Source organism: Pseudophryne corroboree, chromosome 4 (assembly GCF_028390025.1).
Source record: "Pseudophryne corroboree isolate aPseCor3 chromosome 4, aPseCor3.hap2, whole genome shotgun sequence".
Lineage (NCBI taxonomy): Eukaryota > Metazoa > Chordata > Amphibia > Anura > Myobatrachidae > Pseudophryne > Pseudophryne corroboree.
In genome coordinates, this window is record NC_086447.1 from 715404979 (window position 1) to 715420859 (window position 15881).

General features: G+C 49.9%; 1 protein-coding gene across 1 annotated transcript in view; it reads left to right on the forward strand.

Moving 5' to 3' along the window:
- LOC134910215 (centromere protein H-like) overlaps positions 1-15881 on the forward strand; it is a 249427-nt gene that overhangs the window by 107457 nt on the left and 126089 nt on the right. The window contains exon 3 of the mRNA XM_063917996.1: positions 11684-11739. Coding sequence (XP_063774066.1) covers positions 11684-11739 — 56 coding nt within the window. The remainder of the gene's footprint in view (positions 1-11683; positions 11740-15881) is intronic.

Sequence of the window (15881 nt, forward strand, 5' to 3'; positions counted from 1 at the left end):
CTGCCTGTCAATCAGGCAGAGGCGGTCGCGGGGCGGGACGGAGGCGGCAACGTTCCGTTTTTTGGGTGGAAACTGAGTGTTGTGGGGGCGTGCCAGCCCAAATGGTGGGCTGGTACGCGCAAATGGGGTGTCGGGGGTGTGGCTGTGTGACGTCACACACAGCTGCTGCGACAGCAAAAATGGCGCCGGGCCTCAGGTAAGCTGCGCCGGCAGCAGTCATCCTTAATTTCTGCTAACAAGCAGAAACTGCGTGCTGTTCGCAATTTCTGCTTGAAGCAGGGGGGGGGTTAGCAAATTCTGTTGATTAGCAGAATTTGCTAACCTTACTGAATTGGCCCCAGATGTTGAAACACGCTGAAGTACAAAAGCAGTGGCTCAACAGTAATAACACGCATTGGCTCCAAGTAAGTACACACATTGGGCCAAAAAAAAAGAAAAAATCACACCACATTGGCCCCCACAATAGATTACATACTTTGGCCCCCACAATAGATTACAAACACAGCCCAACACAGTAATTATTACACACACTGCCATGCCCAATGCAAGCCTGGGAGGACCGGCTCTCAGGTGGACATTTTATAAAATCTAAATTGCAGAAACTAGCTCTACAAGCTGAATAAAAAAGTACATACAATGGCGGAGACATTGTTATAGTATTTATAAAAAATCCTTCCCTACTGCCCATTTCAGTAAATGTTACTTTTTTTTTTAAATAAATGAAAACATCCTCATTTCATTTTTTTTAAAACAAAATAAAAAATAAAAATCTAAGACCTCCAATTAGGTACTATACACTAATGGGCCCTACACACTGGCCGATATTCCTCAAAGATATAAACGATCTTGTTCATTAATGAATGAGATAACGTTCATATCTTTGAGTGTGGAGTCAACAGCGATTAACGATGCGCGGCCCTGCGCTCGTTCATCGCTGGTGCCCCGTTGGCTGTGCATGCAGGCTAATATGGACGATGTCGTCCATATTAACCTGCACTTCAATGGAGCCGGGTGACGGGGGGAGTGAAGAAACTTTACTTCCCCCCTCCCGTCACTGCCCCCCTGCCGCCAAGTTGCCCGTCTGCCGTCGGGCAGCTCGGCGGCGGATCGGTCAATGTGTAGGGCCCTTAAGCAGCCAAGCAGGGACTACACTCTCTGCAGACCAGCATGTACCTTTTTGACCAGGCTGACCCCGCACACTATCCAGGATGTGTTCTGTGGGCTCTGCACCGCTGTCTACTCTAAGACACCTGTTCCACGCTGACACTGGCTCCCAATAGGACAACACTGCTCCCAAGCTGATGTTGCTCCTGACAATGCCTCTGATCCCATGAGGACTCCAAGGCATGCCGCTCTCAATCAGTCCACGCTGATGCTGACAGTCCCACACTGCCGCCGCCCATACCAGTTATACCCGGACATGTGAGCATTTACATCATCCAGTCCATCTACATGACAGACTAGCCAGTCACCCTATCGTGCATCGGCCATACACACAGAATGATGCACCAGATATATTGGTCATCGTCTGTGCAGAACAGCTGACGCGATATGTCTGGAGTGACGATGCTGTTCACAGCCATATCATTTGTATATACCTGCTGATCATTGAGCGATATACAGTATCACCCGATTAATTGATCAGGTGATATATCGTTTACTGTGTACCCAGCAATAGACCCTAGTGTCCACAGACAGTGGGCACTAGGTCTGCGCACGCGCAACCTACTTTCACAAAAGCCGATGCAGTTTTACACAAGCTCTAGCGACGCTTTTCAGTCGCACTGCTGGCCGCAGAGTGATTGACAGGAAGTGGGTGTTTCTGGGTGGTAACTGACCATTTTCGGGGAGTGTGTGGAAAAACGCAGGCGTGTCGGATAAAAACGCAGCAGTGGCTGGGGAAACGTAGGCGTGGCTGGCCAAACGCAGGGCTTGTTTGTGACGTCAAAACAGGAACTAAACAGACTGCAGTGATCACTAGCTAGGAGTAGGTCTGGAGCTACTCTGAAACTGCACAATTTTTTCTTGTATGAGCACTGCGATCCTTTCATTCGCACTTCTGCTAAGATACACTCCCAGAGGGCGGCGGCTTAGCGTTTGCACTGCTGCTAAAAGCAGCTAGCTAGCGAGCCATCAACTCTGAATGAGGGCCATAGTATTGAAAACTTATGAGCACATGAAAACCCCACCCCCTGCGCTACCTACCACTGGCCGGGCGACAGTCAATTGACCCGGTAGTCAGGATACTGATGTTGGAATCCCGACACCAGCTGAAATACCGGCGGTCACCCCTCTTGGGTGGTGGTCCACTCCACCACCCGGAGGGGAATAGAGACCTGTGTTGCCACCTGGCCTGAAGCGTGGTGAGCACAGCTGGGATCCCAGTTGTCGTGCTCCTGGCGTCTGTCTCCCGACCGCTGTGATCTCATACTGATCCCGGCCGGGCCACATGCTGTGTGCATCACTATCATGGGCACCCACACGTCAGGCTCCCGCTGGACACCTACTGCTCTAAATATTTACAACACCCCCCAGCAGTGTCCCCGCCCCCCTTGGCTGTGTGCTGCAAGATGCCCAAACTCACCAGCTCCACGGCATGCCAACTCCAGACCCCGCAGTGGTGGAATACAGTCTCTGCACGGAAGATCCTGTCCCACGCTGGCTATGGATGCACTGCTGCAGCTCCTACGTGCAGATGTAGTCAAGGGAGGGGGTGCATGAGGGGAGGGGGGCACAAGTGCGGGTGTAATCAAGGGGGAGAGAGGGGGCACAGATGTAGGTATGGGCATGGTGGAGGGGAGGCACAAGTGCGGGTGTGGTCATGGGGGAGAGTGGGCACAGGTGCTGGTGTAGTCAAGGGGGGAGAGGAGACACAGGTGTGGGGAGGGGGGAGGCACAAGTGCAGGTGTAGTCAAGGGGGGAGAGGAGACGCAGGTGTAGTCACGGGGGGGGGGGGAGAGAGGGGGTACAGTTGTAGGAAGGGGGGAGGCATAATTGCGGGTGTAGTCACGCAGGGTGAGGGCACGGGGGAGGGGGGGCACAAGTGCGGGTGGTCGCCGGCCGCAGCTCCATTTCTTTGTGGAAGTGGTGCAGCCGGCAGAGCTGGAAGCTGCCTGGAGCAGGTATGCTGGCCCTGGGCGGATGCGCTGTGGTGAGCCTGAGGCACGGAATGCGGCGGGGGAGACAGCAGAGATCCGGGTACGCATGGCTGCGTACATGAAGAGGCCACGGAGCTCCGCGCAGGGCTTAGCAGCAACTGAATCTGGAGGACTGCGATCTCTCCCCCGGCTGCCTTGTGGTGACAGGTGCCATGGATGTACACTGGTCCTGTCCGCTGACCACCCCCACCCCGGGATACATTATTTAAATAATCCCGCCCACCCCAAGACTGCCGACCTATGAGCGGATCCGGGTCGGCCGTACACGAAGAACGATGTACCAATGTATCTACAGATATATTGGTCATCGTCTGTGTAGCAGGGCCGACGCGATATGTCTGTGAACGACGTAGTTCACAGACATATCGTTTATACACACCCGCCGATCAATTGATCGGCCAATATATCTGCCAGTGTGTACCCACCTTTAGGGACCGCAGCAGATATCTCCGATACCTGCTACATTCCCTCCATTCTCCCCGGAACCCTCCCTGGCAGTGGCCACCACACTAGTGCTGAAGCCCCAGTACTCCTGCAGGTACTTCATCATACATCTAGCCGATGTATGCACATTGGGTGTTAGTCAGAGATGAACTTGGATCACGGCATACACAGCCAGATCTGCGTTCATCTCCTGACATGGTGTGGGACACCCAGCATGTGTGAAACCGCCTCCTGATGCGTCCGCAATTAGATTGTGGACCCATTGGAACTAAGGTTCACCCCTGGCAGCGCAGCCTGGTTGCGCTGTCAGGCGATTGGTGGCTCCTTTTTTTTTTTTTTTTCCTGGTGCGGCAGCGTGTAACATCACGCAACCACCACTGTTCGAAATGCCCCCCACGCAAGGCCACGACTACGCCCCCAACAGCTGCTGCTGTTAATCACACTGCGGCCGCATCCTGCCTGGATGCGAACACAGTGTAGAAGGTCGTGCACTGCGGCAGATGCACGTTCGCAGACCACCTGGATGAGGCTACTGCAAGCCATCTTCTGGCTGCGTCCAGGTCTGTATTAGGGCCATTGTGCAATGCAGTCACTAACCTCACGCTCAGATTGCATTGCAAATGCAGTGATTGATAAATAACCCCCTTAATCAGCTTTATTGGCACATTGTACCAAGCAGCAGCCATGGGCCCAGCAGGAAAGGTATTGGTGGCTGAGAAGTTTGGACTAATTCAATTATACCCTTTTCAACTTTTTACCCTGGTAAAAAACGGGGATAGGAACCCTGCACTTTGTCCCCGGGCAGTTTGCTTTCCATTACCCTAAATCGAGGTTTGATGCATGTTGACGTGCAAAAATGCTGAAATTTTTTTAGCTGGAAAAGGGGTGTTTAGGAGTGTGACGCACGTTTTTCTTCCCTACAGACTAACGGTTTTGTTGAATGTTAAATCCTAAAATGTCAAATATTTGGCCACCTTGGATGTAATTTTTTGAACAGTCTTACAAATATCCGGGATAATGCGTTTTATAAATGATTGCGTTGGAAATGTTGCTGTTAGGTAGTCTTTCATAACTGATGTGTATTAAAAAAAACCAAAAAAATAAACAGATTTAAATTATTTTATTTCATTGTTAAAATTTTATTTCATACATAAATACAAAAAACCCAAAGATTTAAATATTTTATTTCCTTATTAAAAATTTTTCTCTGACGTCCTAGTGGATGCTGGGTACTCCGTAAGGACCATGGGGAATAGACGGGCTCCGCAGGAGACTGGGCACTCTAAAGAAAAGATTAGGTACTACATCTGGTGTGCACTGGCTCCTCCCTCTATGCCCCTCCTCCAGACCTCAGTTAGAATCTGTGCCCGGCCAGAGCTGGTTGCACACTAGGGGCTCTCCTGAGCTTCCTAGAAAGAAAAGTATTTGTTAGGTTTTTTATTTTCAGTGAGATCTGCTGGCAACAGACTCACTGCTACGTGGGACTTAGGGGAGAGAAGCAAACCTACCTGCTTGCAGCTAGCTTGTGCTTCTAGGCTACTGGACACCATTAGCTCCAGAGGGATCGAACACAGGGCCCGACCTCGATCGTCCGTTCCCGGAGCCGCGCCGCCGTCCCCCTTGCAGAGCCAGAAGACGGAAGAAACCGGAGGATATCGGCGGCTGAAGACTTCGGTCTTCATTAAGGTAGCGCACAGCACTGCAGCTGTGCGCCATTGCTCCCTATGCACACCACACACTCCGGTCTCTGATGGGTGCAGGGCGCTGGGGGGGGGGGGGCGCCCTGGGCAGCAATTAGGGTACCTTACATGGCAAAAAGCACATAATACAGTCTAATAAACTGTATATGTGCATAATCCCCCGCCATAAAAGTATATAAAAAAGCGGGAGAAGTCCGCCGAGAAGGGGGCGGGGCCATCTCCCTCAGCACACCGGCGCCATTTTCTCTTCACAGCTCCGCTGGAAGACAGCTCCCCAGGCTCTCCCCTGCAGTTTCCAGGCTCAAAGGGTAAAAAAGAGGGGGGGCACTAAATTTAGGCGAAAACTGAGTATATTAAGCAGCTATAGGGAAAATTCACTTTTGTTAGTGTAAATCCCTGTTTATATAGCGCTGTGGTGTGTGCTGGCATACTCTCTCTCTGTCTCCCCAAAAGGACTTTGTGGGGTCCTGTCCTCAGTCAGAGCATTCCCTGTGTGTGTGTGTGTGTGTGTGTGTGTGTGTGTGTGCGCGGTGTGTCGGTACGGCTGTGTCGACATGTTTGATGAGGACGCTTACGTGGAGGCGGAGCAGGTGCCGATAAGTGTAATGTCGCCCCCTGCGGAGCCGACACCTGAGTGGATGGATATGTGGAAGGTATTAACCGACAGTGTCAACTCCTTACATAAAAGGTTCGATGACGCAGCTTTGGGACAGCCGGCATCTCAGCCCGCGCCTGCCCAGGCATCTCGGAGGCCGTCAGGGGCTCAAAAACGCCTGCTACCTCAGATGGCAGACACAGATGTCGACACGGAGTCTGACTCCAGTGTCGACGAGGATGAGACAAATATACAATCCACTAGGGCCATCCGATGCATGATTACGGCAATGAAAAATGTGTTGCACATTTCTGACATTAACCCGGTTACCACAAAAAAGGGTTTTATGTTTGGGGAGAAAAAGCAGCCAGTGACTTTTCCCCCATCTGATGAGTTAAACGAATTGTGTGAAGAAACGTGAGGTTCACCAGATAAGAAACTAGTAATTTCTAAGCGGTTACTAATGGCGTACCCTTTCCTGCCAACGGATAGGTTACGCTGGGAGACATCCCCTAAGGTGGACAAGGCGCTCACACGCTTATCAAAAAAGGTGGCACTGCCGTCTCAGGATACGGCCGCCTTAAAGGAGCCTGCAGATAGAAAGCAGGAGGCTATCCTGAAGTCTGTGTATACACACTCAGGTACTATACTGAGACCAGAAATACAAAAGGGATTTTTCCCACGCACTCTGCTGGCTGTTAGTAAGAAGAACTATATACTATGTAATAATAGGAAATTTAGAGCTCTTCGTTACATATGTTTTGCAAAAGATATGATAAGCCTCCAGGCCACTTCACGGCTGCTCTATTGCTGGAGGTCCCTAACTAAGCATAGGTCCAAGGCTTGGACCCCACAAAGTCGGCTCAGGCCCGACCACCCCAGGGCAGCACACCATTGAAATACTAAAGTGTTAATATGTGTTAAGAAAGAAGCAGAAGCTATGGGTTAGAAAGTGCTACAAAAATAAGGGTGTTAATAAAATACTCAAAAGAGTAATATTAGTGAAAAATTAGGAGTGTTACATAAGTGCTAAATAAATAATATGGCATGCTACCCCAAGGTGGCCCAGCCCCACCAGACCCGGGGGGTACCACTCCCCAAACCCATGTGTATGGGTTTGGGGAGTGGTACCCCCCGGGTCTGGTGGGGCTGGGCCACCTTGGGGTAGCATGCCATATTATTTATTTAGCACTTATGTAACACTCCTAATTTTTCACTAATATTACTCTTTTGAGTATTTTATTAACACCCTTATTTTTGTAGCACTTTCTAACCCATAGCTTCTGCTTCTTTCTTAACACATATTAACACTTTAGTATTTCAATGGTGTGCTGCCCTGGGGTGGTCGGGCCTGAGCCGACTTTGTGGGGTCCAAGCCTTGGACCTATGCTTAGTTAGGGACCTCCAGCAATAGAGCAGCCGTGAAGTGGCCTGGAGGCTTATCATATCTTTTGCAAAACATATGTAACGAAGAGCTCTAAATTTCCTATTATTACATAGTATATAGTTCTTCTTACTGACAGCCAGCAGAGTGCGTGGGAAAAATCCCTTTTGTATTTCTTGTCTAGAGTAACCCCCTCCCGCAGCACCTGGGGATTGTTACCAGCTTGATTAGAGCAGTTTTCCACTATTTATTACTATACTGAGACCTGCTATTGCTTCAGCATGGATGTGCAGTGCTGCAGCAGCGTGGTCCGATTCCCTGTCTGATAACATTGATTCCCTTGACAGGGACACTATATTGCTAACCATAGAGCATATTAAAGACTTAGTCTTATATATGAGAGATGCACAGAGGGACATTTGCCGGCTGGCATCTAGAATTAATGCGATGTCCATTTCTGCCAGGAGAGTATTATGGACTCGGCAGTGGACAGGTGATGCTGATTCTAAAAGGCACATGGAAATTTTGCCTTCTAAGGGTGAGGAATTGTTTGGGGACGGTCTTTTGGACCTCGTATCCACAGCAACAGCTGGGAAGTCGACTTTTTTACCTCAGGTTCCCTCACAGCCTAAGAAAGCACCGTATTATCAAGTACAGTCCTTTCGGCCTCAGAAAGGCAAGCGGGTCAGAGGCGCGTCCTTTCTGTCCAGAGGCAGGGGTAGAGGGAAAAAGCTGCACCATACAGCCAGTTCCCAAGAACAAAAATCCTCCCCTGCTTCCACTAAGTCCACCGCATGACGCTGGGGCTCCACATGTGGAGCCAGGTGCGGTGGGGGCCCGTCTCCGGGAACTTCAGCGACCAGTGGGTTCGCTCACAGGTGGATCTCTGGGTTCTACAAGTGGTATCTCAGGGATACAAACTGGAGTTCGAGACGTCTCCCCCTCGCCGTTACCTCAAATCAGCCTTGCCAGCTACTCCCCAGGACAGGGAGGTAGTACTGGCGGCAATTCACAAGCTGTACCTCCAGCAGGTGATAATAAAAGTTCCCCTCCTTCAACAGGGACGGTGTTACTATTCCACAATGTTTGTGGTACCGAAACCAGACGGTTCGGTGAGACCCATTCTAAATTTGAAATCCTTGAACACTTATATAAGGAAGTTCAAGTTCAAAATGGAATCGCTCAGGGCGGTTATTGCAAGCCTGGAAGAGAGGGATTACATGGTATCACTGGACATCAAGGATGCTTACCTACATGTCCCCATTTACCCTCCTCACCAGGTGTACCTCCGTTTTGTGGTACAGGACTGCCATTACCAATTCCAGACGTTGCCGTTTGGTCTGTCCATGGCACCGAGGGTATTTACCAAAGTAATGGCCGAAATGATGATACTCCTTCGAAAGAAGGGAGTTATAATTATCCCATACTTGGACGATCTCCTTATAAAGACGAGGTCCAGGGAGCAGTTGTTGGTCGGAGTAGCACTATCTCAGGAAGTACTACAACAGCACGGCTGGATTCTGAATATCCCGAAGTAGCAGCTGGTTCCTACGACGCGTCTGCTGTTCCTGGGTATGATTCTGGACACAGAACAGAAGAAGGTGTTTCTCCCGGAGGAGAAGGCCAAGGAGTTGTCATCTCTGGTCAGAGACCTCCTAAAACCAAAACAGGTGTCGGTGCATCACTGCACGCGAGTCCTGGGAAAGATTTTAGCTTCTTACGAGGCAATTCCATTCGGCAGGTTCCATGCACGGATCTTTCAGTGGGATCTGTTAGACAAGTGGTCCGGATCGCATCTTCAGATGCATCGGCTGATCACCCTGTCCCCGAGGGCCAGGGTGTCTCTGCTGTGGTGGCTGCAGAGTGCTCATCTACTCGAGGGCCGCAGATTCGGCATACAGGACTGGGTCCTGGTGACCACGGATGCAAGCCTCCGAGGTTGGGGGGCAGTCACTCAGGGAAGAAACTTCCAAGGACAATGGTCGAGTCAGGAAGCTTCCCTACACATAAACATTCTGGAACTAAGGGCCATTTATAATGCCCTAAGTCAGGCAAAACCTCTGCTTCAAAACCAGCCGGTGCTGATTCAGTCAGACAACATCACGGCGGTCGCCCATGTAAACCGACAGGGCGGCACAAGAAGCAGGATGGCGATGGCAGAAGCCACAGGGATTCTCTGATGGGCGGAAAATCACGTGATAGCACTGTCAGCAGTGTTCATTCCGGGAGTGGACAACTGGGAAGCAGACTTCCTCAGCAGGCACGACCTCCACCCGGGAGAGTGGGGACTTCATCCAGAAGTCTTCCAGCTGATTGTAAATCGTTGGGAAAGGCCACAGGTGGACATGATGGCGTCCCGCCTCAACAAAAAGCTAAAAAGATATTGCGCCAGGTCAAGGGACCCTCAGGCGATGGCTGTGGACGCTCTAGTGACACCGTGGGTGTACCAGTCTGTTTATGTGTTCCCTCCTCTTCCTCTCATACCAAAGGTACTGAGGATAATAAGAAAGAGAGGAGTAAGACCTATACTCATCGTTCCGGATTGGCCAAGAAGGACTTGGTACCCGGAACTACAAGAAATGATCTCAGAGGACCCTTGGCCTCTGCCTCTCAGACAGGACCTGCTACAGCAGGGGCCCTGTCTGTTCCAAGACTTACCGCGACTGCGTTTGACGGCATGGCGGTTGAACGCCGGATCCTGATGGAAAAGGGCATTCCGGTTAAGTCATTCCTACGCTGATAAAAGTTAGGAAGGATGTGACAGCAAAACATTATCACCGCATATGGCGAAAATATGTTGCTTGGTGTGAGGCTATGAAGGCCCCAACAGAAGAATTTCAGCTGGGTCGATTTCTGCACTTCCTACAGTCAGGAGTGACTATGGGCCTAAAATTGGGATCCATTAAAGTCCAGATTTCGGCCCTGTCTATTTTCTTTCAAAAAGAACTGGCTTCACTGCCTGAAGTTCAGACGTTTGTTAAGGGAGTGCTGCATATTCAGCCCCCTTTTGTGCCCCCAGTGGCACCTTGGGATCTCAACGTTGTGTTGGATTTCCTAAAATCACATTGGTTTGAGCCACTTCAGACCGTGGAGTTGAAATATCTCACGTGGAAAGTGGTCATGCTTTTGGCTTCGGCTAGGCGTGTGTCAGAATTGGCGGCTTTGTCATGCAAAAGCCCCTATCTGATCTTCCATATGGACAGGGCAGAATTGAGGACTCGTCCCCAATTTCTCCCTAAGGTGGTATCAGCGTTTCATTTGAACCAACCTATTGTGGTGCCTGCGGCTACTCGGGACTTGGAGGCTTCCAAGTTGCTGGACGTAGTCCGGGCCCTGAAAATCTGTTTCCAGGACGGCTAGAGTCAGAAAAACTGACTCGCTGTTTATCCTGCATGCACCCAACAAGCTGGGTGCTCCTGCTTCTAAGCAGACTATTGCTCGCTGGATCTGTTGCACAATTCAACTTGCACATTCTGCGGCTGGACTGCCGCATCCTAAATCAGTCAAAGCCCATTCCACGAGGAAGGTGGGCTCTTCTTGGGCGGCTGCCCGAGGGGTCTCGGCTTTACAACTTTGCCGAGCTGCTACCTGGTCGGGATCAAACACGTTTGCAAAATTCTACAAGTTTGATACCCTGGCTGAGGAGGACCTTGAGTTTGCTCATTCGGTGCTGCAGAGTCATCCGCACTCTCCCGCCCGTTTGGGAGCTTTGGTATAATCCCCATGGTCCTTACGGAGTACCCAGCATCCACTTGGACATCAGAGAAAATAAGATTAATAAGGTAAATCTATTTCTCGTAGCCCGTAGTGGATGCTGGGAGCCCGTCCCAAGTGCGGAATTCTGCAATACTTGTATATAGTTATTGCTTAACTATAGGGTTTTTTGTTCTGAGCCATCAGTTTAATGAGGCTCAGTTGTTGTTCATACTGTTAACTGGGTATAATTATCACAAGTTGTACGGTGTGATTGGTGTGGCTGGTATGAGTCTTACCCTGGATTCCAAATCCTTTCCTAGTAATGTCAGCTGTTCCGGGCACAGTTTCCCTAACTGAGGTCTGGAGGAGGGGCATAGAGGGAGGAGCCAGTGCACACCAGATGTAGTACCTAATCTTTTCTTTAGAGTGCCCAGTCTCCTGCGGAGCCCGTCTATTCCCCATGGTCCTTACGGAGTACCCAGCATCCACTACGGACTACGAGAAATAGATTTACCGGTGAGTAAAATCTTATTATTTCATACATAAATAGAACTTGTTGCTGGCAGGCACTGAATGATGCCCTTCCTGTAAGACGGGTCAGAATACAGACCATCGAGTCACCAGTGACTGCACTATGCATGTGTATCAGAGTGCAATGAATTTAAGATTCAGTAACACCTTAAATGCGCTTTTTCTTTTCTTGCAGGTCTCAAAATCAAGTCAGACAGCAGTTAATGGATATGAGGACTGATCTCTCTCTACGTTAGTATTCGCCAATGTTTTGTATAAAAAATACTTTTGTGTTTACACAGGCATGTCCTAAAGTACTCTTCCATCTGCATTTGTGGTAGCAAATTGGATTTATCATAGCATAGGTCATAGTTAATTGTACTTTACCTGAATGTAAGTATAAATGTGTGTGTGTGTGTGTGTGTGTGTGTGTGTGTGTGTGTGTGTGTGTGTGTGTGTGTATAAAATATATATATGTATGTGTGTGTGATTTTACTATGAACTAGAGGCTCGATTTAATTGAATAGCTCTGGGAAGGAGGTTCTGGCGCTGCTTTGTTGGAGAATGTCCTTACGCCTTAAACAGGGTGTTTAGGCACGAGCGGGCATTCTCCAACATAAAGTGGCCTGTCGTGCTGCTATTTGCGCTGTGCTACAAAACTGCATTGCAGTACTAGTTTTGTCGGACTTCTGCTCGCACCCCTCCAGTAGTCAGACTAAATGGCTCACTGAATTGAATAACGCTAGAACCTCCTTCGCGGCGCTATACAATTTAAATGAATTCCAATGGTATTTGAGGTCTGCCACTAGATTGCATTGTGAGTGCGCAACACTGTAACGTTTTGTCCACACTGACGTTTGATTTGGTTTTTACAAATGTAATGTCAAATGCCAGTGGGAACATAACTTGTTTTGACATGTGGTTATTTTCATAGTTGCCTACTCTTCTGTCACCCTCTGGAGATTAAAAGTTTGAGGGAGTTCCCCTGGGATAGTGGGCAGATCACATGCATCCCACCCACTTCTCTTGTGAAGTGGGCAAGGGTCATGATGACCCCATTTCTGGGGGTGGAGCTGTAATGACGTGATTTGTAGTGCCACATTCCTGGCAGGCCAGATAGGTAAAGTGGGTAAGTGTCACTATTTCTTCTGCGTTACTCCATGGCAGTCATTACACTGGGAATAGGACTTGTTCCCCTTTAGTATAGAGAGGATTTTTTTTTTTCTTAAGGGACTGCCTCCCCCCTAGCTATATGTATTCTGGCTCCTCCTCCTCTCCCCCCCCCCCCCCTTCCCCAGGGATAGAGGACAGTGCAGAGTTTATTTTACTAAACAGGGCTTACCTCCACATGTTGTACTCAGTGCGCCTGTTTAGCTGCAGTCTGTGGTGGGGTGGCTCCCTAGATATGCTGTAAAAGTTGTAGGCATAGTAGTCTAGGCTCCAGGACACCCATACTGCGGTCCAGGTCCATCACATAAAGCCAGAGAGGAGTTCCAGGGTAGCGCTGTTGGCTGAACCAGTATCCAAGATGGCGCCACGTCCAGAACTACAGACTACACTTGCACAACTGCTGGAAACATGTGATGTGGCTACCAGAATGCCGCGCGGTGACAGACTGCACATGTGCAAGAGGTCAGGGGCTCCTAAAATGGCTCTACTCCATCCAGAATGGAAACCAGGACTACAGGAGATAATTCCGAAGCCCCATCTGAACAGCCAAATAACACCCAAATAACACCCAATTGAGGTAAGCCTTTTAGGGGTGGTGTTATAAACATGATATACAGTAGAAAGGAAAGTTAGTGATTCTAGGTTTCCCGTTATAGTGTGCCTAATACTAGGACCAGTGTCGGACTAGGGCATGAAGGGCCCACCAAGAGAAATGCAATCACAGGGGCCCACTAAGGGGCGTTGCAATATGCTGGAAGGGGTGTGGCCACGTGACCAGAGGAGTGGTCAGCCATTATAGGCACCACTTAGCATAGTATATAAAGAAAAAGAGCGCTGCCCACTACAAGCTGTTGTGTATGTGCCTGGGTTACACCGGGAGAAGACAGTGGTATACGTGCCTAGCAGAGTGCCAGACATAATATGCCCCCATTAGTACAGTGCCAGGTTAAGTTCCTCATGGGCCTGGAGCGGACATTTATGAAGGGCCTATTGTGTGCCGCTGTAAGGGCTTTGACCAGCTGGGGCGGGGGGGGGCGTGGGGGTCAGGGGGGGGGGGGGGGGCGTGGGGGTCAGGGGGGGGGGGGGGGGCACCCTGCACCCTGCACCCTGCACCCATCAGTGACCGGAGTGTGAGGTGTGCATGAGAAGCAATGGCGCACAGCTGCAGTGCTGTGCGCTACCTTGGTGAAGACTGAAGTCTTCTGCCGCCGATTTTCCGGAACACTTCTTGCTTCTGGCTCTGTAAGGGGGGTGGGGGGGCGCCCTGAGCAGCAACATAAACACCTTGCCTGGCAAAATCATCACAATATATAGCCCCAGAGGCTATATATGTGATAAATACCCCTGCCAGAATCCATAAAAAGCGGGAGAAAAGTCCGCGAAAAAGGGGCGGAGCTATCTCCCTCAGCACACTGGCGCCATTTTCTCTTCACAGTGCAGCTGGAAGACAGCTCCCCAGGCTCTCCCCTGTAGTTTTCAGGCTCAAAGGGTTAAAAAGAGAGGGGGGGCACTAAATTTAGGCGCAATATTGTTTATACAAGCAGCTATTGGGGGAAAAATCACTCAGTTATAGTGTTAATCCCTGCATTATATAGCGCTCTGGTGTGTGCTGGCATACTCTCTCTCTGTCTCCCCAAAGGACTTTGTGGGGTCCTGTCCTCAGTCAGAGCATTCCCTGTGTGTGTGTGCTGTGTGTCGACATGTGGGATGAGGAAGGTTACGTGGAGGTGGAGCAGAGGCCGATAAATGGGTTGTCGCCCCCTGTGGGGCCGACACCAGAGTGGATGGATAGGTGGAAGGTATTAACCGTCAATGTCAACTCCTTACATAGAAGGCTGGATGACGTAAAACAGCTGTGGGACAGCCGGCTTCTCAGCCCGCGCCTGCCCAGGCGTCTCAAAGGCCATCAGGGGCTCAAAAAAGCGCCCGTTACCTCAGTCTGACTCCAGTGTCGACGAGGTTGAGACATATACACAATCCACTAGGAACATCCATTACATGATCTCGGCAATGAAAAATGTGTTACGCATTTCTGACATGAACCCAAGTACCACATAAAAGGGGTTTTATTTTTGGGGAGAAAAAGCAGCCAGTGTTTTGTTCCCCCATCAGATGAATGAATGAAGTGTGTAAAGTAGCGTGGGTTCCCCCGATAAGAAACTGGTAATTTCTAAAAAGTTACTGATGGCGTACCCTTTCCCGCCAGTGGATAGGTCACGTTGGGAGATATCCCTTAGGGTGGATAAGGCGCTCACACGTTTGTCAAAAAAGGTGGCACTGCCGTCTTAGGATACGGCCACCTTGAAGGAGCCTGCTGATAAAAAGCAGGAGGCTATCCTGAAGTCTGTATATACACACTCAGGTTATATACTGAGACCTGCAATTGCCTCAGCATAAATAGTGCTGCTGCAGCGTGGTCTGATACCCAGTCAGATAATATTAAAACTCTAAGACAGGGATAATAGTTTGCTAACATAGAGCATATTAAAGACGTCGTCTTAGATATAAAGGATGCACAGAGGGATATTTGCCGGCTGGCATCCAGAATTAATGCAATGTCCATTCTGCCAGGAGGGTATTAGAAACCCGGCAGTGGACAGGTGATGCTGCCTATAAAAGGCACATGGAGATTCTGCCTTATAAGGGTGAGGAATTGTTTGGGGATGGTCTCTGGGACCTCGTATCCACAGCAACAGCTGGGAAGAAAAATTTTTACCTCAGGTTTCCTCACAGCCTAAGAAAGCACTGTATTTTCAGGTACAGTCCTTTCGGCTTCAGAAAGCAAGCGGGTCAAAGGCGCTTCCTTTCTGCACAGAGACAAGGGAAGAAGGAAAAAGCTGCACCAGCAGCCAGTTCCCAGGATCAAAAATCTTCCCCCGCTTCCTCTGAGTCCACCGCATGACGTTGGGGCTCCACAGGTGGAGACAGGTGCGGTAGGGGTGCGTCTCGGGAACTTCAGGGACCAGTGGGCTTGCCCACAGGTGGATCCCTAGGTTCTGCAAATAGTATCACAGGGATACAGGCTGGAGTTCGAGGCGACTCCCCCTTGCCGTTACCTCACATCAGCCTTGCCTGCTGCCCTCGGAGAAAGGTAGTACTGGCGGCAATTCACAAGCTGTACTTCCAGCAGGTGAAATCAAGGTACCCCTCCTTCAACAAGGCCGGGGTTACTATTCCAAAATGTTGTGGTACCGAAACCAGACGGTTCGGTGAGACCCATTCTA